Genomic DNA, 22,905 nt, shown 5'->3' with positions numbered 1-22,905 from the left:
ATGCGTGGAAGAAACCCTACAGTCTCTGTTAAAATAAATCTATTTTAAAAAAAAGGGGAAAAATTCCTCATTGACCCCAGAATACTTATAAAAGAAAACTTGGAGTGCACAGCTCCTTTTGAATGCACAGCTGAAACCACTGTGATAGCCTCTGTGGGCAGAGTGCTTTTGAAAAGCTCACCCCTTGTTTATAATAAAGCCAGAAAACGAGAGCTGGTGGGTTTGATTATGTGTAGTGCTAGATATTTAAAGCAAATTCCCAAATTTCATGGGGTTGATGCAAGGTTATATGTAAAGCAAATCTGAATTTCCAATTAACTCACTACAGACCAATTACTAAGAGCATCCTGACTGGAGAAAAATAGCTGGGTTTGAGTGGAAGACATTTGGTTTCCCCCATGTAGGGGTTTTAATAATTCTGTTCTCCTTGCTTGTGGCACATTGGGAAATAACTGAAAGCAGCTCTTGCTGACAATGTAAGTTGAACCCCGAGGAAAACAAAACTGATTTTTAACCTGGGCAGATGATGTAAATGATTTTTAAACTATATCGCAATTTTGCCTAATTGTACTTGAAAGTAAAATTTTCTTATTGTTATTTGGGTACCAGACAGCATTTGTGTGTGATAAGTATAGCAAAATCTTGCTATTGATTAAATGTCCTGCATCAGCTCACGAGAAGAGAGCACTAATGCACTTTGCAACTAGACAGATTAAAACCCAGAGGCCAAAGAAACTGGCCTTCCCAACTGCTGGGTTTGGATGGCACTAATTGAATATACATATGCTTCTCAGATGCAAGGGTAATAAATGCACATTGGTGCCTCATTTCCTGCTGGCTGCCTACTGAGCAGACCTGCTGACTGTGTAGTTCAGAGGTGTGACACAGGTGTGACATCAGGACTCTCGGGAGAGCAGAGGTCAGCTCTGGGTTGTAACTTGGTTTTGGTAGTTGAGCTTGGGCAAGTTGCTTCCCTTCTCAGCCATCAACTTCTGCATCTTTACATGAAAATAATGCAGCTGATTCCTGCTGTAAAGCACTTCAAGAGCTGTGAGCAACAAGTGCTTTACAAGAAATCTCTGCTGTTATTTCAGGAGCTTAAACCACTGTTTGCACTCATAGGAAGATAAGCTCTCAGTCTCTGTTAATACAACTTAAGGGTTGGAGAGGCAGGTGATAAGAAAAATTTGAAATTCATTTTAGATTCTCCTAAGAGTGGTGCTGAGGGTCCCTGTGTTCTAGTACATCTTGGGTTGATATGTGGTGTGGATGGACAAGGTCTTTGCCTCAGACCTTTCATTTTTCCATATTATTTTAATTGTTCATCAAAACCAGAAAACTCATGTAAGAATAGCAACAAAATAAATTTACTGTACATTCTTAAGAGGTTATTGTCAAGTTTACTTCTTCCAGAGTAATTTTTTTTCCATTGTTGTTTTCTTCAAATTTACTTACATACATTTCATTTAATTCTTTCTTTTATTATTTTCTGGCTTCAAAACCTCCAAAAGAAATGAGATCATTAATAAAGATCATATTATCTAAGCATAGTATTGCAAGAACACAAGTTAATGTGTGTCTGTTACATTATTTGTCCATAATGAAAGGATAAACTATACAGTAATGTATTAAGGCTGGAGCTTTAGGGAAGTTCCTGGAGCAACATGGTAATTGATAACATATGCACAGGAGGAGCTTGGGAACTGCAGAAAGTTTTATAGAATAGTTGTTTTAAAAAAAAGGCCATTGTTCATTACTGCCAGAGGCAAAGTTGGAACATAGCACAAAGCCAAAGGATTTCAGTCTCCTCATAAGTTCAAAAGTATTAACCTCATTCAAACGTGGGAATTGTAACTGTGGTGGAGTTACCTGGGGAGCTTAAGTGCTTCATCTTCACACTTAAGAGTTCTCCAGCACTGTGGAGCCACTGGGATGTTGACATGGGTGTTTTTTCACAGGTACCTATGGTCCTGAGCACTGGGTGGCATCCAGTGAGAAGTGTGGGGGGTCTCACCAGTCCCCCATAGACATCGAAGACCACCTGGCCCACGTTGGAGATGAGTATCAAGAGCTGCAGCTGGATGGTTTTGACAATGAATCTTCAAACAAGACTTGGATGAAAAACACAGGAAAAACAGGTATGTTCTCTTCTACTTGTCTCCATAGCCTGACTGCAGTCAATTAAAAATTCAAGGCATGTTCCACCCTCCTCCTTTTTCATTGTTCTGTTGTTTGGGTTTTTTGTCCGTTTTTTTAAAATGTAATTTTTCAGTAGGAGCCACCTACCTCTGCCTCTGCATTCTCTGCAGAGCTAGTTCTACAGATTGATTTTAAGGTTTTTTTTTTTAAAGGGCTGCTTTTTTTTGGTGTGTTTTTTTTTTGTTCTCAGTCTAAACTAATTCTCTTGGTAGTCAGTTATTCCTCAGAATAAAAGGCAGTGTAAGAGTTTCAAGGTGTAACCTTGAATTATCAGCTTTGGGAGGCTGTAACACCTAATCCAAAAGAATGCTGAGATGCAGGGCTCAGGGGGAAGGAGAGAGGAAGTCTTAGAAATTGGAAGATTTTAGAGAAGAAAGAGCAATAACTGCTCACAGTAGTGGGGGCTTATTAATGTTTTTCTGGTATGATTATAGCACAGTTTTCTTCACTGAACTGAATCCTTTTCTGCTCTGTCTGTTCTGGCTTTTAGAGAAAAAAGAGCAGGCATGAGTACTGCTTATTTTTACCAAAACAGTTCAACGAAAGGTCAAGGTTGATTTATATGCAAAGCTGCATGCATTTGATTACTCTTTAATTCTAAAAACGTAAAAAGCAGAAATTATAAGGCCACCCTCTTCATTTGACAAGGTCAAGTATTTTTAGGGAATTGGATTAAACCACTAATTAATTCAATTTTATTTATTGGAAGTATATTTTTATCTTTATTAACATCTGACATGCATCTCTATAGTGCTCTCTGTGCCATGTCCCCTGTCACAGGTGGGCTAGCTGGACCCAGGGCATGTACCTGCTCTGGAGATGGTGGCTCAGCTGTGCACACAGTGTGACCTCAGATACACCCATCAACTCCAGGGCACTTCACATCTGAGCCGTGGCCTGGAGTCCAGCAAGTGCATCAGATCCAGCTCCAGCAGTTCAGGATCTTAGCAGGAGTTATTGCCCCTCAGATGAAATGGAGTGGCAGACTGTAGCCTGTTTTCCTTCATTGCAAAGTAAATCCAGTCAACATAAACCACCACAAAGCGTAGCTGGGGGTTTTGCTGCATTCCTTGGGTTTTTTTCCCAGCTTCACTGAGAAGTGCTCCTGTTTGCTTTGAAATCCTGACTTGGTTGCCCTTGGTAGCAGCATGAGGTTCAGGCAAGGTTGAATGCTATGGAAATTTGGTGCTTAATTAATCTACTCATGTTATGCACCCTGCCCTTTATGGTCAGAGAGGCTTTTTGTGGTAATCAGCAATAAATGTAATTAGAAAGACCACGAAAAAGTGATGGTGCTATTCTTCTAAGAAGGATGTTAATGCTGTCCTGTACATGCAACAGTAACATTGCTGCACATACGATAGGAAACCATGTTAAAATCATAGAATCATTTAGGTTGGAAAAGACCTTGATTCCAACCATTAACCCAGCACTGCCAAGGACACCACTAAACCATGTCCCTAAGTGCCACATCCACACATCTCTTAAATACCTACAGGGATAGTGACTCCAGCACTTCCCTGCGCAGCCTCTTCCACTGCTTGGCAACCCTTTTGAAATTCTTTCTAATATTCAATCTAAACCTCCCTTGGCAACAGTGGAGGCCATTTCTTCTTGTCCTGTCACTTGTTATATGGGAAAAGAGACTGATTCCCACCTGGCTGCAACCTCCTTTCAGGGAGTTGTAGAGAGCAAGAAGATCCCCACGAGCCTCCCTTTGTCCAGGCTGAACCCCCCTAGCTCCGTCATTAGTTCCTTATCAAACTTGTGCTCCAGACCCATCTCCAGCTCCACTGCCTTCTCTGGACACACTCTAGCCCCTCAATGTCCTTCTTGTAGTGAGGGACCCAAAAATGAGCCCAGTGCCAAGTACAAAGGGACAGTCACTGCCCAGGTCCTGCTGGCCACACTGTTGCTGGTACAAGCCAGAACCTTGTTCTGTTGAACTGAAAAGTGTCAGCAGATTTTCTGGTCTTGGCACAGTTGGCAATGAAAGCTGAAGCTTCAGTCTTCTCTGCTGGGTGATTTTAGCACTGCTGCTATATTTGATTTCCTCACCCATTGGGGTATGGATTTTTGCTGACAAGTTATTGCTTCTCAGAGCAACAGTAACTGTCACTTTTCCTGGTGACTTACGGCCTTTTACTGGTAATGTGAAGACTCTTTTTGCCTTGCTGTCAGCCCTGATTTCTTCTGCTGAGCTCCTAACTCCTCCCTTGTTTTATCAAGTCCCATTCCTTTTCTTGGTTTTCTGACCTTTTGAAGAAACTTGCCTGGCATTAATTTTTAAGGTGGTAAGTGGCAGAGCAGCAAACCAAGTAGGATGTTTTGGCTTGTGGGTAGAAGATAGAGGCCGACTGTGCCATAAATCGCGATGCATTTTGGCAGCAGAGTCTTAGAGCAGATGGCCACACAAGACCTTCATATTGCAGACTGACAGAGACAGTAAACTAAATAACTGTTTAAGAAATGGTGATGGATGTAGAGGGCATTTCTCAGCAATTAATGTCTGGTTTAAAGAGACAGGGGTCCCTGGGAAAGCTAAAGGCCCTTAACCTTAATGCTCATTAACTGGCAGGAAATATGCTGCTAGGGTTATTGTTATGGCTGTAGGACCTAGTAATTTTTTTTTTTTTTAATGATTGAACAATGAGTTATTTTTAGGCTCTGAAAGGTAATTCTGTTTAGATTTGTTCTGCTCTTTCTTGTTCGTGCCCCCCTCTCTATCAGGTGAAGAGCAGACAATGTACAGAAAACAGCATTTCGTTCAGAAAATATCGATGGATTTTATAGGTCTCTGTCTTGACTAGAAGTGCTTTTGTGCACAATTACATTGGCAAAGGCACTAACGTGGGTTCAATTTCTTCACTAGAGTAGCTGGCTATAGTATTAAGTGCTAGAGATCACTTGAAGGATATACACATTTCATAGTTGTATTTGCATTAATTGTGTTCATACCAAAAGCTTCTAAAATCAGGGGAATTCTGCTCAGAAAAACTTACTAAAATTTCTGCCAGAAATGTGCTTTTGTTAAGTATCCTGTGTAATGTTCATCACTCTGGCTGGCCCTGACCATCAGAGCTGCTCTGCTAGGGCAGGGGAAGAGCTGCTTTGAGTCCAGGTGTATTCCTGCTCTCACAGACATGATGGGCATCCAACACCAGCCCTGAACCTTAAAATGACATTACACAATTGTGGTCCTGGTGGTTGCACACCATTTTTCTTTGGGTTTGTAATCTCAATTATGTAGTATTTTAAATTAGTGGGCTTTGGGGTTGATTCCTTGCACTCTACAGAAATCCTGGGATAAAAGCAGTAGCTCCCAAAGCCCAGTAAAGTGATGTTTGGTTCTTTGAGTCCTGAATACCTGGGGTCACAGGAAAAGGAGGGAAGTTCCTGGCAGTAAGGGGATGCTGCTTAGCTGGGAAGGTGATGGGAACATGTGTCATACAGCTCAGCAGTGTAGGAAATACTGTAAAATGAACAATTAGATGAACATTCCAGATTGTACATCCTCCTAATTATCCTTTTTAATTATTCATCTAAAACAAGTAAAATGACCCCTGACAGAGCCATAAATTATTTGAGAACTATCAAATATTTATTAGATGCAACTGAATCTCCACAGCAGTTTTTAACAGATGCATGCGAATCTGCTTTGCTGTATTCCTCATCTCCTACAATTTCGTCTATGGAATTTGTAACTAACTGATTGAATGAGCTTTTTCACCATTTAAAATACTGCTGAGCTCATTGAGAATTTTTTAAGGGAAGTAGAGAGCAGTGGTACTTTCAGTCACTTAGGTTTCAGGGATTTGGTGTAAGCAGACAGTGACTACCAGCAGTACCCTAGCTGACACAGGCATTATCCTATAGCCACTTCTGCACTACCCATCCTCCTCCACAAAGCACTTGGATGCAAAGGGAGTGCAGAAAGAAGCAGAAATCATGGAAGAAAACAGCCCCATGATTTTGCTGGCACAGTTTTAGAAACATCTGAACACTTCATGCAATTTAACATTAGGATGGTTTTGACACCGTTTAAAGTTGAGCTGTGTGGAAAAATTGCACCTGAGATGCTGCTGCTCTAGATCCCTGTCAGGGGAGGGCACAAAGCCTGGCCTGCAGCACTGAGTCACCAACAGAGAAATAACTTTTATTTCACAAGTAGCTTTCTTTTGGTTTTTTTTCAGCAGTGAATAAAATCCTCCTTCTTATATAATAAAATTGGATTTATATTAATGTTCCTGTTGTGATGACACACAGTTGGCTTAAGAAGACAGAGAAATCTCTGTGGGTTTTGCTATTTCCATTAAAAAAGAAGAAAATCTCCAAAATCAACCCCAAAACTTAAATCACACGAATCTAGGCACACCAAGCACTGCTTTGCAATGACTTTTACAGAAACAATATTCAAATCTTGGTTCTGTTTTCGTGAGGGACAAGAAGAAATAATTTTGTGGGGAGCAGTTTTTAGGAATGGTGTGTATTAAAACCAGGAGATGCTGGAAAGGAAGGGGATATTGTAGTGAGAGTAGCAGAAAGGAAGTTTTTGAAAGCTGGAATCAGTTCTTGGTTGGACCACAGGCCTCCCCTGTAACATGTGCCAGGTTCCACCATATGATTCTGCCCTCTGTTTGGACCTACGGCTTTTATTGTTACATAAAATATAAAGGCCTTTGGAAATGAAAAGAGAATACAAAGAAGATCTTTCTGACTCTCACTGAATCACGTAATAATATTAGAGTTACTGAGTTTTGAGAGTTTTGAGACATGAGTATGTCTCATGACTGGGTCTCAAAAATGTTTATTGAGACTCTGCCTGTTTTACAGAGGCGAGGAGCAGGGAGGCTAAGGAAAGCACCCAGCATGTCCAGCAGTAGAGGTGGGACAGGGCACAGGGGTCCCCACCAACAAAAAAGAGGAAATCCAAAATACAGGAGACCCATTCTTTTCTTAACTTGTGATCTACAGACCTTGAGGGGTTTATAAGGGCAGGGACCATGGTCAGCCATTACCCTCTGGAACCACATTAAACAGGTTTTGATGTAGTTTCTATTTAAATTTTAATCAAAGTCCAATAAGGAGGGCAAAATGTCCTTGAGAAATTTGGACTTTGGGATTTTCTGTAGTCTGTGTAACTTCATAATCAGTTCCAGAATTAGCCAACATTACTTGCAGACCTGATTTTTAACAATCCCTGTAAAGAAGAAAATGATGACCCGACATTTTACATGCATTAGGAGAAGTATTCTGATATAATGAGCAAAAACTGTAAGTGTTTCAGAAGAACTCTGCTGAGTTTCTTTCTCGTTGTTCTGTGTGTGCAGTTGCTATCCTGTTGAAGGACGATTACTTTGTCAGTGGTGCCGGGTTACCGGGCAGATTCAAAGCAGAGAAAGTGGAGTTTCACTGGGGTCAAAGCAACGGATCGGCTGGCTCTGAACACAGCATCAACGGCAAGAGGTTCCCCGTGGAGGTGAGTGGAAAGACATGTGCTTGTTCTCAGAGAAAACAAAATCAGAATGTATTGCTGTAGTCTGAGGCAACTGTGAAATAGGCAATGTTTCTTTCAGTGAACATATCACTTTGCAGGCCCTTCCGGCCCTCACAGCACTCTATCCATCATCCTTCATGTGCTTCTGCAATGTCAGCTCCGAGCTCTGCTTTGCTGGCCTTGCCAGCTCTCATGTCCCATGGGTTAAGTTGCAAACAGCCACTTTTCTCATTTGTCCCATAAGCTTTCCATGTGTGGGAGGATCTGCTTACAAATATCTGCTGAGTGACCTTGTTGTCCTCCAAACTTTTTCTTTCCCATGACGCTTACAAACAAATAGCAGCAGTTTGGGAGCCATAGTGCTGAGACCACTGTCATCAGAATTGCCTCGTTGCCCACACACAGGACCTGACCTCTACCGGGGTTCAGCTGCTGTCCCCTGCCTGCCACTAACAGGATCTCTCCATAGATCCCTGCAAACATCTCTGTGTTTGCTCTGCCTGTGCTGGAGCCAGCTAGGCCCAAGCCAGCCCCAGCCAAGAGCGGCCCAGCTATCCCAGGAGTGAGGGATGGCCTCGGGCACAGCGCCCTGGGAACACAGCCCTGCTCAGAGCCAGGCCCGGGCACCTGTGTGCAGTGACTGCGGGGACATGGCTGCAGATGGGCTCAGAGCCAGGCACCTGTGTGCAGTGACTGCAGGGACATGGCTGCAGATGGGCTCAGAGCCAGGCACCTGTGTGCAATGACTGCAGGGACATGGCTTCACATGGGCTCAGAGCCAGGCACCTGTGTGCAGTGACTGCAGAGACATGGCTTCACATGGGCTCAGGGCCAGGCACCTGTGTGCAGTGACTGCAGGGACATGGCTTCACATGGGCTCAGAGCCAGGCACCTGTGTGCAGTGACTGTGGGGACATGGCTCCAGTTGGACTCAGGGCCAGGCACCTGTGTGCAGTGACTGTGGGGACATGGCTTCACATGGGCTCAGGGCCAGGCACCTGTGTGCAGTGACTGTGGGGACATGGCTTCACATGGGCTCAGGGCCAGGCACCTGTGTGCAGTGACTGTGGGGACATGGCTTCACATGGGCTCAGGGCCAGGCACCTGTGTGCAGTGACTGTGGGGACATGGCTTCACATGGGCCAGGTCAGAGCCAGGCACCTTTGTGCGGTGACTGCAGGGACATGGCTGCAGATGGGCTCAGAGCCAGGCACCTGTGTGCAGTGACTGTGGGGACATGTCTTCACATGGGCTCAGAGCCAGGCACCTGTGTGCAGTGACTGCGGGGACATGGCTTCACATGGGCTCAGAGCCAGGCACCTGTGTGCAGTGACTGTGGGGACGTGGCTTCAGATGGGCCAGGTCAGAGCACAGGGCCAGGCACCTGTGTGCAGTGACTGCAGGGACATGGCTTCAGTTGGACTCAGGGCCAGGCACCTGTGTGCAGTGACTGCAGGGACATGGCTTCAGATGGGCTCAGAGCCAGGCACCTGTGTGCAGTGACTGCAGGGACATGGCTTCACATGGGCTCAGAGCCAGGCACCTGTGTGCAGTGACTGCGGGGACGTGCCTTTGGAGGGCCCTGAGTGCAGGCATTCTCAGGGACCTGGGTGCTGTTGGGTCTTGGCTTGTGAACCACAGCCCCAGGTCGCTCTTTCGTCACTGCAGTGTTTTCTGTGTCAACAGAGTTTGTTGATAGTTTTCACTCGATAGTCAAGGTTTTGCATGGTGAGATGAACAAGAGGTTATCTGGGATTACCTTTCTAATGTGGGTAAGCAGAGATGCAGTTCCCAGGTGTGGCACGTGGATCCTGAGCAGGTTGCAGGGAGCTGCGCTTGCTTTCCCAGAAAATTCATGGGTGAGCACAAGTGGTGGTCTTGGGACTTGATTCACTCCCCAGCTTGCCATAATACATCACATGAGGCTTTAGCCAAGTCACATTTATCAGGAGGTGGGAAGAGGCTTCCAAAGCTCAAAGGGAGGTTGTCATAGACTCTGGTGCATTATCAAAACCTCCTATTTTCACCTGCCTGTTCAAACTGCCCCATCACACAAGAATTAGAACCTGGGTTTTGTATCCCAATTGTGTACCTGTATGTTAGATTTTCTGAGAGGCAGAGATTTTATTTTTTTCTTCTTTTTAATCAGCTTTTCCATTATCATCTCCTTGATGTAGCTGTGATTTCTCACAAGGGGCCACCCCTGAGCAGATGGAGCAAAGGCTCAAACACTGTCATGCTGCCCTGTCTCAGTTGGCAATACTGGTGTTAGTAAACCTCAGGAAGATGCACTCAGGAAATCTACACAGCCAGTCAACTCCTCTTTTGAAATTTGGGGGAGTGGAGGGGGTGGAAAAGCCTAGGCCTTCTTGTTTGTGTCAAAAATAGTATTTCTACTTCAGAAACGCTCTCTTAGGATTCCAAGGCTATTTGATGGTGGCTTGAGGAATGGAAGCTCTTCTACTGTGGAAATAAGCAAGTTTCCTAGAAATAATTTTCTTATGGTGTAACTATTCTTCGTTTCAGTTGTTTAGAATATTAACTTGAAAACTGAGGGGACACTGCCTTGATTGCCTTTAGGAATTTATGTTTATGTTATTTTTGCTTGTTTATGAATGCTGAGCAAAATAAATTGCTGGATCAGATAGGTTTAGTGTTAATCCTAATAATTTTGAAGTTATTTGTGTTTGTTGCAATGACGTGGACCTCTGGCCTTCCTTGATATGAAGAATTCCCATAGCCATTCCTTTACTTTTTTTGTAAAGGAAGAACAGTTTCCAAATCAAGCCTTTCCCTATTGTGATGATATCTACCTCCTGCACAAGAATTCTGATTTTCAATCATGTGCTGCAAAGGTCCAGTAGGTCTAAGGTGATAAAATTGAGTCTTTATTGCTGATAGATGCAAAACCAGTTTAAATAGTTGGGATTAGAGTTCTCAAACAGTAACTGTACATGTATTCTCAGTGGGGCATTTAATTTGTAATGCTAATTGTGGTGCAGCTTGCAACTGTCTGATGCAACCCCAATTGCCTGATGCTGGGAGGTCTGTGCCAAAAACACACTACTTCATTTTAGAAGTAGCATTTCTAGGGGGGCAGTGGAAAGGATAAACCAAAATTCTGTCCTACAGAAAGCAAAGCCTAAACCATTCTGATTCATCTGAGCCCATGGATGCAGGAAAAGCTTACAGCAGTGTGTAGGTATTGGCATTCCAGGTCTGCTGCAGTTACAGTGGCAATGCAGCTGAAAGGAAATGTTTTCTAAGTCTTTATTTTGCAACCAGATGTGGACTATGCAAAACCTATTAGTTCCACGCACATCCCAAGGGAACTCAGATAGATCAGCTTCATCCATAGAATGAGGTCTGTGAGCATTAAGTTTAGAAGTTTTTTCCTCTGGGAAACAAAGTGCTTGCTGGTAGTCTTTTTTCTTGAAGAGGATACAGAAACTAATTAGAAATGTCAGATCTAATACAGAGCATTATTGTTTGACCATGTTGTTTGGTCTTTATTATTACAACTAATGTGTCAGATGGTAAGGCTGTCTTCGTTAATTGGTTTCCTTCATGGAAGCCCATCTGGATCATATTTTTTTATGATTTATATGTTAAATTAGTTAGTAAGATATATGAGAACATTCTTTTGTTTCCTGCTTTAAAGGCATGTTGGATCAAAGGCGGATTACCTTGCAGTACTTTAATGTAGCATACTGTGACTTCTTTTTAAGCTATGGCACATGTAATGGTATTCTTGCATTATGTGGTCTTGATTGCTTATTTATTGATTAGATTTTCCTTAGTGATACTTGATCTTTATGAAGCCATTATGAGTTTGGCTTTCTCTGAAGCAGCATTCATGATCAGAGATGTCCATGTGCTTCAAACTTCCACGTACATCCAGATTGATACCAGGCCTGGCCAGCATTCACTAGAAACTTCTTTGTCTGCTCTTTCTTGCCACTTTGCAAGCAATATCTGGGTGAGGCCAGGAAGTAGTGCTGTGATGCTGCATTAAAGTGCTACCATTAGTGTATTGCTGTGTGAGTGGAGTGTGAATCCTAATGAGGACATGGGCTCTGTGCCAGTTTAGAAAAAAGCTCTTTTTTTTTTTTTTTTTTCTTAGAGTTAAGAAAAGTTTTTAATGTTGCATTTTCTAAATTCTAATGAATTGCTGACTCCTTTGAATTTTGCTATTGTTCTTCTCCGCTATAATTCCTCAGGTTATTTTTTTTCTTTCTGAAACCGCAGCAATATAAGTGGACATGCAAATGCTAGAAACCACTTAAGTGGAAAAGTGAAAAAATTAAAATCAAGAAGATGAGCTCCCCTCAGGCCAGGAGAGAACCCGGGTTTCCCTCATTAGAGCCAAGAGGAGTAATTGCAGCACTTTAATCTCCCGTGCCACCAAACTCGTTCCCAGCAGCAGGCAGGGCCCACTGTGCTGGCTGGCTGCTCCAAGAGAAACCCAATGCTTAATATTTCATAGCAAGTGAGGAGCTGATGTGGCAGTGCTCTGTGTGCTGCTGGAGTGAGGTACCACCATCCCAGCATAACCGTGGGGTTATTTTTTAAATTTTTTCTTAGCTGCCTCGTAGTAATTTTTATGCAAAATGCCGCTTATTTCTGTGAAGAGCAGAAATCAGAAGAGTGATTTTAATCATGGCTGTGTTAATTTGATGTGAGCTTTGGCTGTTTATGAGCGTTCTCTTTAATGGTGCTAATTGTCAGTTATAATGTGAACACCATTATACAGTACTATACAGTAATTTATTTAGTAAATGAGTATCTTATTCCAAGGACCATACTGCAATATGCCATAGAGACCTCATCCTTTTACTCTTACATGAGCAAACTTGCACTGTTTAGGCTAAATTGCTTCTGAAAGGGCAATGTGATTTTATACCCACAAGTACCAACACGCATGTTTTTGGGAATCTCAAGTTCTTTTCCATTAATTAAAAAAAAAACAACCACACCAAAACAAAAAAAAGACCCAAAAAACCACCCCACAAATAAAACAACCAACCAAACAAAACAACCAAAAAAACCACCACCCTCACAAACCATCCCGCCAGAAAATGAAGAGCTGACACCCTCTTATGTCAATTAAGAAGCTTTTACATTATGTTTATGTATTCACTTTATTGAATTATTATTACAAAACAATCATTTGCATTAACAATTCTTGCTACTCTTCAAGTGTGTTTCTTAGAAGACTTTCCAGGTTCTAATGCTGTCTTTGTTCTTGCTACTTCTTTGATTTTCTTCCTTTTCTCTTTGAGTCTACATACTGACATCTGTGTGGTCTAGATCTACAATTAGTTGCTCTAATTTGAATGCTCAGATAACCTTGCCAGAGTTTATCATTGTGTGCTGTTCTACCTCTCATTATATTACTTAAATTCTGATAGTTTGTATTATCACAGGCAGATGACAATCAGTGTTATAAAAGTAGAAGAAATGAGTGGTATTCAGTGCACAAAAAGCTTTACTACAGGGAATAAACTGAGATTAGTTACTCAGTTTACTATGTTTGGTTTGTTTTTTTGGTTTGTTTTTTTTTTTTTTGTTTTATCCTGAGTATTAAGTCTTTCTATCACACCTGGAATCACCTATAGTACACATCCAGCCTTCTGTCCACCTATGAATGGCAGGGAATATTTACTTTGTAATGTTAGAAATGGGACCATTTCTGTTCTGTAATTGTACTCTTGGTGCAGCTGTGAATCTGTTTAGATTTGCACATACTTTGTGACATTAAATGATGAACATACCACAGCATGTTCTCTTCCTATACAGGAGAGAACTAACACCCTGTATTGCAGCTGGGTTTATTATTTCTGGCATCCAGCATATCTGGTAATTGTAATTTTGCAAAGATCTCTGGTGCTGATTTCAAGCACAACTAAAGATTAATTGTGAAACAGGGAGCCAGTGTTGGGTTTATTTCCTTATATTTTGTTTACTTGTTGCTCTTCAAATTCCCATCTGGCAGGATGTAGCAAAGTAGAAGTCAAAAAATGATAGGGGGACCTAAAGAGGACCATTGGGAATATATCACAGTGAGAGAATATGACTATCTGAAGTAATTTTAGTGTAATATTCTCTCCAAGGACCAAATCCACACTTATAAAGGGATACTTGGAGCTCCCAGTAACTGATGGGATATGTGCTGGTGAAACTCTGGGTGAGGATTTGGCTCCATGCTCATGCTGTCTGTGCTGTAGAGTGTCCAGGGAATTTAGCATGCTCTGCTTATTCCATCTGCATTTCTTACATCACCTCTGACTTAATCATTCAGACAAGGAAATGGCTTCGGGATTTTCACATTTAATTTATTTTTCTTCAAAATGACACTTAACAACGGGGAGTTTTTTTGTTTTCTTACAGTCTTCTCTCTCCCCTTTCCCCACAGTCTTCAAGGGTCCAGATAGCCATAAGATACTCTAAACATACAACGTGCTAAAAAAGCCACATCTGTGTCTCTGTCTTATCTAAAATGCCAAATCTACATCTCCATCTTATCTCCAGTAAAGTAAGATTTTATTCTGAGTCTCTAGGCTTCAATCCTTTTTGCTCTTCACTGCTTTTAAATCTTGTTCAAGTTTCTCATTGTCAGGAAAGCAGTGTGTCATCATTTTGAAAACATAAAATGGATGGATATATTGAACACATCGCTGAGTTTCTGTCTTGTTTCACTGTGAGTAGTGGAAATTAAACATCATCTTATCACTGTCTGGTTTACTGTTTTATTTTCCTTAGTGTAGCTGCTGCACTGCCTCCTCTCAGTTGTCTTAGTGTCTCCCATATACTGACAGGAGAGTCAGTTGAGACTTTAATTAATGACTTTATTGTAATCAAGGTTCCATTTTAGTGCAGAATGCTTCATCTTATAGTAGTGAAATATTTAGTCTCCATCTGGCTGATCTTTTCTGTGAATGTCTCATGATAATTAAGAAGAAACAGGAGAGGATGGTCTGAAATTAAATATGTTTAGTGGAGGGGTTAGTGTATCCTGGGACTGTTGGTGTGGAGACTCAGATAAAATTTAGGAATAGAACAGCAGTTTGGTTTTATGGCTGCATCTTCCTGCTGTCTGTCAGGCCCCAGTAATTTCTAGACTGAATTACAAATGTTACAATGCATCCGGAGTTTTATTTTGAAATAACTATCCAGTAGCATGAATCAGAGATAACCCTTTTCATGGTGGCTGGGAATGTCCTGCTTTCCCCAAAGGATTTCGACTGACTTGTTGAAAAGGTCAGAGGCAGTAGCACTACACTGCAATTACAGTATGTTAATGATGAGCTAAGAGTTCTACATTCTTCTTAACATAAGTCCCTGATTTTCTACATGATTAATTGGAATCTGAAAAGACTGACAAGGAGAAGGAGGATCAGATGGGGTGAAAATAAGAGATAAGAGGCTGACAGCCAGCTCTTGTTGTAAAGGAGAGTTATTTTGAATAGGAGAAAAAATCAATACAAAGGTTGGAGGATTTTACAGAGTTGTAAGAGCTACTTTAATGAAAGGTAGCAGATTCAATAGGATTGTTGCTTGAAATGTAGGATTGTCTGAGTTAGAAAAATGGGACTGTCTCTCCCCAGCTGTAAAGGTGAGCTCTGCGTGCTGAGCTTCCTGTGTACTTAGTCCACTGGATTCACTGGCATTTGCTCTGGGCACTCAGTATGAGGAAAATTCTGTTCTTCTGGAAAAGTTACTTGATTATGGGAGGAGAAGGAAGGGGACAGCAGGTGGTAGCTATTTCTGCTGCTTCAGCATGTTAGCTATCTGCCATGTGAGAGTGTCTAGCAGTCTCCTTCAAGGAAAAGGAGTTCATTATGAGGAGGTGGCTTCATTTGGCGCTGACTGTAATGAACAGGCCAGGACTTTGGTTGACTTGAAAGGATGTTTAGCATGAACTGTTCTCTTATACTCTTGTGTCATTTTCCTTTCCCCAGCAGTGATGGTGAGAGATGAGTGCAGGTAGGGAGACTGTGCACTGAGGCTTTGTAACCTGGGCAAGAGGTGAGGTGAGGAGTCAGCTGAACCTCAGCATCAAACACATCTTGGACAGAAGCACTTAGTGTGGGTAGAAAAGGGGGCTTCAGCAGTGCTGCAGAAGAAACTTGCTCCTGCAACTATTAAATGAGCTGTTTAATTATTCTCAGTAGAGATGGCCATTTCACTCTTAAACAGGGAGCCAGGTTTTTAAGAATTGCTCGTAGCTTTTTGAAGTCTGGGGACTTAAATGCCAGAAGGCAATTTTTTCAGCTTGCAGTGCACAGCCATGAAGCGTGTGAGGCTTACAGGGAGGGGAGAGCTGCAGGTCCCTCAAGTGTGTCTGGGCTGTGGGCTCTGAGCACTAGAACAGGTGCACACTCCATGCTGTGCCAGGCTGGCTGCCCATGAGGGTCCTGGCATGTTGGTTAGGAACATGTGAGGCTTAATAAGTGCTCCCCACAGCCCCTTTCCATTTAGCAAGTCCAACAGCCTTTGGGATGTCTTCCCCTGGAGATGTGTGACCCGTCCTAATAATCCCAATAGGCTCTCTGGAAATAACAAAGAAGGATAATATTTAGGGGTGTGAGGGATAAAAGAAACATTGCACAAATATCTTACAACAAAACCTTAATGTGGTTAATGGGCTGGGTGGTAACTGTCAGAAAGTATTTCCCATGGAAGCCGTTTCATTGGGACTCAAACAATCAGAATAGATTTCACTAACGTTAATCATGATTTAAGGCAGCAAGCAGGAAATTATTTAAATTATCTATTATACTGCTGCTTTACTGATTGCATTTTACTTCTTTTGGGTTTTGTTTGGGGTTTTTTTTTCCTGAAGAATTCTAAACAGTTGCTATAATTTTGTGCCAAGAGGATAAATTACGTCAGACATGTTTTTTGCTGTGAGAAAATTCAGTACATTTATTCACACACTTCTTTTTTGTCATTTTATCTGTTAAAGAACTGCATTGTAAGGGATGACTACCAAAAGCTTGTGTAAACCAGAAAGGAAGATGCATCTTCTTGTCTGGTTATTTGTGCATCCAGAAAGGTTTTTCATTAGAACTGATTTTCCAATGCAGGTCACCAAAAGGCTTTTTAATTCTAAGGGGAAACAGGCTGTGAAATATATTCACTGTGGACTATGCTGATCAGTAGTATCATAGTTACCTTCTTGCCCTTCCACCTGAATCCCTTTGCAGTTTCTTATATTGAATCTAAAAGCTTTTTGGGATAAAGAACATCTCTTTGCTGGTTTTGTGCAACACCTGCCCCAGAGGAATTCCTGCTCTGGGATGCAGCAATCTGAGCATAATCCTTGTTATTTTCTCAGTTCATAGGCATTGTATTACCAGACAGGATGAGAGGGTTAACTAAAGTAGAAAAAAGATCTAAAATACAGCTAGAATTTACTGTCTGGTGGAAATGAAACAAAAATCAAGTAGCTGAAAACAAGAAAAAAATGTATGTGTTTGCTCATGCTTTGAGACTCTCGTCTTTCCATACAGAAAAAACAATTTGGTGAAAATAGTTGTATCCATGAATACGTGTCCTCTTGCTTCCTGTTTCTCTACATGGCTGAATAAGAAACATTCTTTTTTCCCTAAACAGTTGGGCTTTCCATCACATTCTGTGAAAGGCCAGTAATGCCCTTTCTGTCACTGTCCCATCTAGGCTGGCTGGCTGCAGAAGGGACTTTCCTTTATCCTCTGGCTTCAGAGAGGAGGCAAAGTGGGCTGGTATTTCCAGGAAATGCCTGCAGCTACCCTGTGTTCACTGCCTTTGTTAGCATATCCCACAAAGACACCTGGCTATTGTTGGTCATTGACCATTCAGTAAGGTTTTTTTTAATAAAACATAGCTCCGATCTACACATGTGTAAGAAATTCAAGTTTAGGCTTCCCACTGGAGCTAGAAATACTATTACCAGGTGGGAAAGAGCGTTTCCCCCTACAGTGGGCCAACAGTTTGTTAATGGATTCTTCAAGCACAGAAAATGGCACCTGGTCTGCCAAAAGAGCATTAGTTTTTCCAGATGGGGTTGTTAATTGTCCAGGAAAAGAAGATTGAGAGTGTTTCCCTCATAAATTAGGGATGAATCATTCTTCTCTGAGACTGGGGGCAGATCTGACTTTTTTACAGACTTTTTTACAGACTCTTTAGGACCAAATGCAGGGTGGAGAAGCAAACTTGCTCACCCCAAGTGGTGAATGTAATTTGAGAAATAAAAACATGCATTAGTACAACATCTCTCACACATTTGTTATGAAAGGGAGAGTGACATCTTAGGGATTTGATTGTGTCATAAATGGATGAATTTTTTTTAGTTTTGTAATTTGTGCCCTTATATATGTTTTTATTGCTTTCTGTGTTTTAAAGTTCAGAACTGCAATACTGCTTGTGTTTGCTCTTTACCTTAACCAGATTGCTGTAAGGGTGATTTTAGTTAATTTTTATACGTACATAAAGCCCTTCCATTCCTTCAGGGCAGTAGTGCCTACAAATAAGATAAATTCAATAATCAATGCCTGCATGCAGTGCTCAAGGGGTTTTCAAAGAGTAGAAAATTTAGCTTTTTTAAATGCAAAACTACCCTCAGATGAGTAGTCAAAATTACCAAAATTTATTTGAAAAGAGGAGGAAAGCCTCTTTTCCTTCATTTCTCATCAACTGTGGTTGAGTGGGGAATTCTGTGCTCCTTTCTCTATGGTCTGTGTCCTCCTAGGGCAGGTTAGTGCTCTTGAGGGAGAGGGTGGCTTGCTGGGAGTTGAGTGACACATTTGATCCTGAGGTGGCATGTTCCAGACAGGACAATAATATCTCTTAAGAAAAAGAATTGTCATTACATCCAGTTCAAAATAGGAGATGGGCAATAATAGGACTATTTGGAAAAAGATTCATTGGAAATTCTTTGCTCGAGAGCTCTTATTCTGTTTGGGAGGCAGGAATGTGAGCACTCACTTAATGAGCTACATTCAAAAGATAACATTTCAAGAGAGTAAAAGTAAAACTCAGTATTTCCTGAACATAAATTGAGTCACCCGCCCTCAAATCCAGAGATATGTTCTTCTCTTCAACCTTATCTAATATTCCTCTTGCTTCCTGTTTAACTAGGAAAAATACAAATACCTGAAGTAGAGACCTTCATGCGTACCAGTCACTGATGTTAAAGCATGAGCTCTTTGCTTGTGATGCAGGAAGCTACAGGCTGTTGTTGCTGGAATACCATTTCTGAAAGCCTGGTAGCCCTCCCACTGAACCATATGGTGATTTATCAGACAGTTTAGCGGTAGCAAGAACACGACCCAAGTTGGTCAAGTCTGAAAATGCATATTCCTTATGTTGCTTCTGATAATATGTTTCTGTTCTGTTCCTTTTGTAGCATTGTGAATGGGTGCATTGAGCTGTGTGTCCCCTGGAAGGGAATTGCTATTTCCAGGGTGTGGGATTACAGCGTTACAAGTTAGTCTTTGAAGAAACTGAAAGCATCGGTTTCTGGATTCTTGCAGCTCAAATGGCTGTTGTGTTGGTCCATTTTAAAGAAAAGAAATATGAAATATATGAAAGCTCAGATGCAGCTCTCATGAGACCATGTCAGAGGAAATTATTATTTTCTGTAGAAAAAGAGCATGCTGTCATTTCAAAGAAAGCTTCCTAGCAAGCCATTTTGGTTTGCTTTACACATGATCTCTGACATAATATTGCTGCATTATTAGCAGAGTTAGTTCAGATATTTCCCCATCATACTTAAATGAGGTAGCAGTGGAAAGCATTCTGGTAACACTACAAGGAATAATTTGGCAGCAGTCAGAAGCTGGAACTGAAAAAAGGCAGTAGGAGAGAAATAATTAGTAAGGATAATTGTCAGGCCTTGACAACCTGGTGTGTCTTTCTAGCAGTGTATGGATTCACCTGACACCCAGAGATAGCCATCTGATAATGGCACTCATAAAATCAATACATTGATACTTTATCCTTGAAACAGTATTTAAAGTCTGTTCTTAGATTAATTTCTTTACTTCTGAAAAGTTATAGCAATCTGGGATTTGAGATAATGCATTAATTACAGCTTTATTGGGCCTTCTTCATTTGCTGTATTTTAATGCATCTGTGATGATTGCTGAAGAAAGATGCCTAGTGAGCTTAATCTTCTTATGCTTTAAAAAGAAAGGATGCTGAGAAGATTAAAATGCGGCCTCATACTGAACAGGTTTAAGAGTTTGCAGTGCTCACAGTGGCAGGGAGTTTTCTGCAAGAGTTATTTCGAATTTAGAGCTTCCCTGATGCTGGCTCTGCTGACCTCATGGAGAGGGGAGGAGCAGGAGCTGGGCACAGCTGAGATTTTGCATTTGTAGATTGAGATTGTGCACAGGCTCTAATAATGCCAAATTTTTGCTGGGTTAAACTTGATGCTGCTTCTTTCTGTTAATGTTTCCTGGAGATTCACATCTTTTCTCATTGCAAAGAACTATTTGTGGGATTGTAATGCACATCCCGGGACACAGAAATAGTCTATACATGGTTGAAATAATGCCCATCCAAATAATACTGTAGAGAAGTATTACAAGATATTTAGGTCTGCTTCTCTTAGTGTACTCATCATCTTTACCTAACTGCATGTGTGCTGGATGAATTGAAATGGACTGGAAATTATATTTTTGATGACATCTGCTGTGAAGGACAGGAGACATTCAACAGGAAAGTATCACTTCCCTGACTGCACCACATATATGTGCCATCTCTAGCAAGGCAGAAGCTTATGTTGAAAACAACCGATTTATCTAACAACATTAACAAAAAATCATTTTTATGATAAAGGCTGTAAAGATCAGTGGCTGCCCTCTGAGTGCCTGAGAGGAATTATTTGTACCTCTGCCTCCTATTATTGACGGGCGCTTCATTGCAGGGCCGTTGCTGTCCCCGCTGTGCCACCACCAGCTTCACCGGCAGTGGAAAATTCAGCACTTTCATAACCAGTGGGTTTTCTTCATTTTGAGAAGATTATGGCATGAAAGATGGAGGAGGAGATCAGAACTGGCAGGAAGCTGTGATTTGAATAGGACCTTCAATTTGACACATGTTATGTCCTTAAGAGAGGAGTAGGTGCCTGGTTTTGTTGACAGGTGTGGCGACAGCTTTGAGGGATGACAGGCACTTCACTGAATCACTAAATTGATCTGATAATCAGTAAGAGAGTTTGCTAAGAGCAGGTACTACGTGCCTTCTTTGGGGCTTGGTTAACTTAGTGACAGCTTGTTTTAAATATACTAGGAGGCCGTAGTTTATTTTTCCTTTCTTTTCTGGGAAGAACCCCACATAGACCCAAATAAAAGAAGCCATTTCTCCTCTTTGGGTGTAAAGCCAACCTGAAGATGACCAGACCTCGCTTTTACAAAGAAGCCGCTGTCACAGGTTAAGCTATCTCCATTTTCTCCAGATAGTAGTGACCATCATCAACCACAAGTGTTTGTCCTCTCCATGTGGCTGCAGCCTTTCACCTCCACTGCCTTCCCTAGACAGAGGGCGTCAGCTTTGCAGCAGCCTTTGACTCACTCGGAGCCTTGATAGCACCATTTCCAGATGCTCATTCCCAGCTAGCTTGGTAACTCATGGACTTTTTCTCCTTTGGAGCACAAAGAGGAGCTTATCCCTTTCCTTGGTGGCATAGTGGCCCTGCCCCATGCCAGAAGGCCAGGCAGGTGCCATACCCTGGGGCGCAGACAGCAGTGGCTGGAGGGGATCTCCCTCAGGTGTAACCTTTGGGCTGTGTGTGAGCTCATGGCTGGATTTGCAGTTGCCTCCCCATTAGTTCTGCTATTTACTGTGGAAACTTGACATGGGACAGGTTTGTCAAATTAAAATGTTCTGCCTCCAGCATCAGGCATACAGATTAGAGTTTATGTTGGTTTGTACTGGAGCTATTCAGAAGGGGAGTTTTGGTTCAGAAATTTTCCAAAGGTGATAGAATTTGTGAAAGTTCAATATGGATTTATTTTATGATGCCCCAGCAATGTCTCTATAGTTTGCTTGAGTTCAGATAAAAACTATTTATGGTCAAGGTAAATATTACAAATCAGAGATTTTTTTTGTTATGTGCATACATAGTTGTCCTCTCTTCTTAAGACATAAATTGAATTTGTGTTTTTCATACCGTGATGTCTAAACGATTTCCTCTTCAACAAAGAGTATGTAACAAAGGTTAAAAATTATTTTTGCAATCCAAGCATTTAAGTATACATTACTATCTGTTTTAAGGATGGATAATCAATGTAAAAAATGATACTTCCGTGTATTCCTAATAGGTCACTGTGTAAATATCCATAATGGAATCGATCCCCTAGGTTATGGCAACCATTAGTACAGAAGGGGTTTCACAATTAATGTATCAGACATTTGTCTTTCCTACTTACATGCAAAATGATTATTTATTGATTATTTTCAATCCAGGTTAATGATGTTGAAGAGGTTTCAGTATCTCAATTTAAAGTGCGCTTCAACAGAAATATTATATCCCTTTCAAGAAGTTGTGACTAATATCTGATAAGTGGTTTTCCTTTGCATTCTCTCTCATTTATATATATAGACATATATAAAATTAATAAAATAAGGATGTTTCCACATCTAGAAAGTGTCAGTGCCATGTGAATGAATGGTCATGTGAAATGATTGTATTTTCCCTGTTACCTGGGAAGCATGTGTAAAACCAAACTGTATGCTGAAAGACTTGCTTGCATAAAGCTCTCAGGCAATAGTAATGAGCAGAAGGAAGTATATTAAAAACATGGAATAAGTGACTTAGGGTCCTGTGTCCCATTTGGAAAGGGACCTGGCACATGGGTCTGGATAGTTTCAGGTCGATACGTGGTGGCTTCCTCAGTTCCCAAAAGTCGAGCCCACAAGCATCAAGGTAATTGTAGTCCAGGAAGAGCTTGTTCTTTGCCCAATTCGTATGTATCTGTGTAAATACCCTGCTGTCTTGTCGAAAGAGGTCTCCAGAAAGAGAAAGATGCCTGCAGGCAGCCTGTCCCACCACGGTCAGAAGGGACAAGGGACTGGCCAGTTGAGGCAAGAACAGTCTGGTTTTTCTATTAAAAATGGTGGACATTTTCTTCCTCTTTGGAATCCGCAAGATTCCAAAGAAACCAAGATCCAGAAAGTAAGTCCATTTCAATGCAGAAGGGCGTTGAGCTGATGTGTTTGCC

At 41.5% G+C, this 22,905-nt stretch overlaps 1 protein-coding gene across 1 annotated transcript in view; it reads left to right on the top strand.

The window, feature by feature from the left end:
• The window catches only part of PTPRG (protein tyrosine phosphatase receptor type G), a 394,385-nt gene that overhangs the window by 207,226 nt on the left and 164,254 nt on the right, over positions 1–22,905 (top strand). Inside the window, exons 3-4 of the mRNA XM_038149628.1 lie at positions 1,959–2,138; positions 7,530–7,678. Of these exons, the coding sequence (XP_038005556.1) occupies positions 1,959–2,138; positions 7,530–7,678 (329 nt within the window). The remainder of the gene's footprint in view (positions 1–1,958; positions 2,139–7,529; positions 7,679–22,905) is intronic.

Source organism: Motacilla alba, chromosome 12, assembly GCF_015832195.1.
Source record: "Motacilla alba alba isolate MOTALB_02 chromosome 12, Motacilla_alba_V1.0_pri, whole genome shotgun sequence".
Classification (NCBI taxonomy): Eukaryota; Metazoa; Chordata; class Aves; order Passeriformes; family Motacillidae; genus Motacilla; species Motacilla alba.
This window is presented reverse-complemented; position numbering and strand designations above follow the sequence as displayed.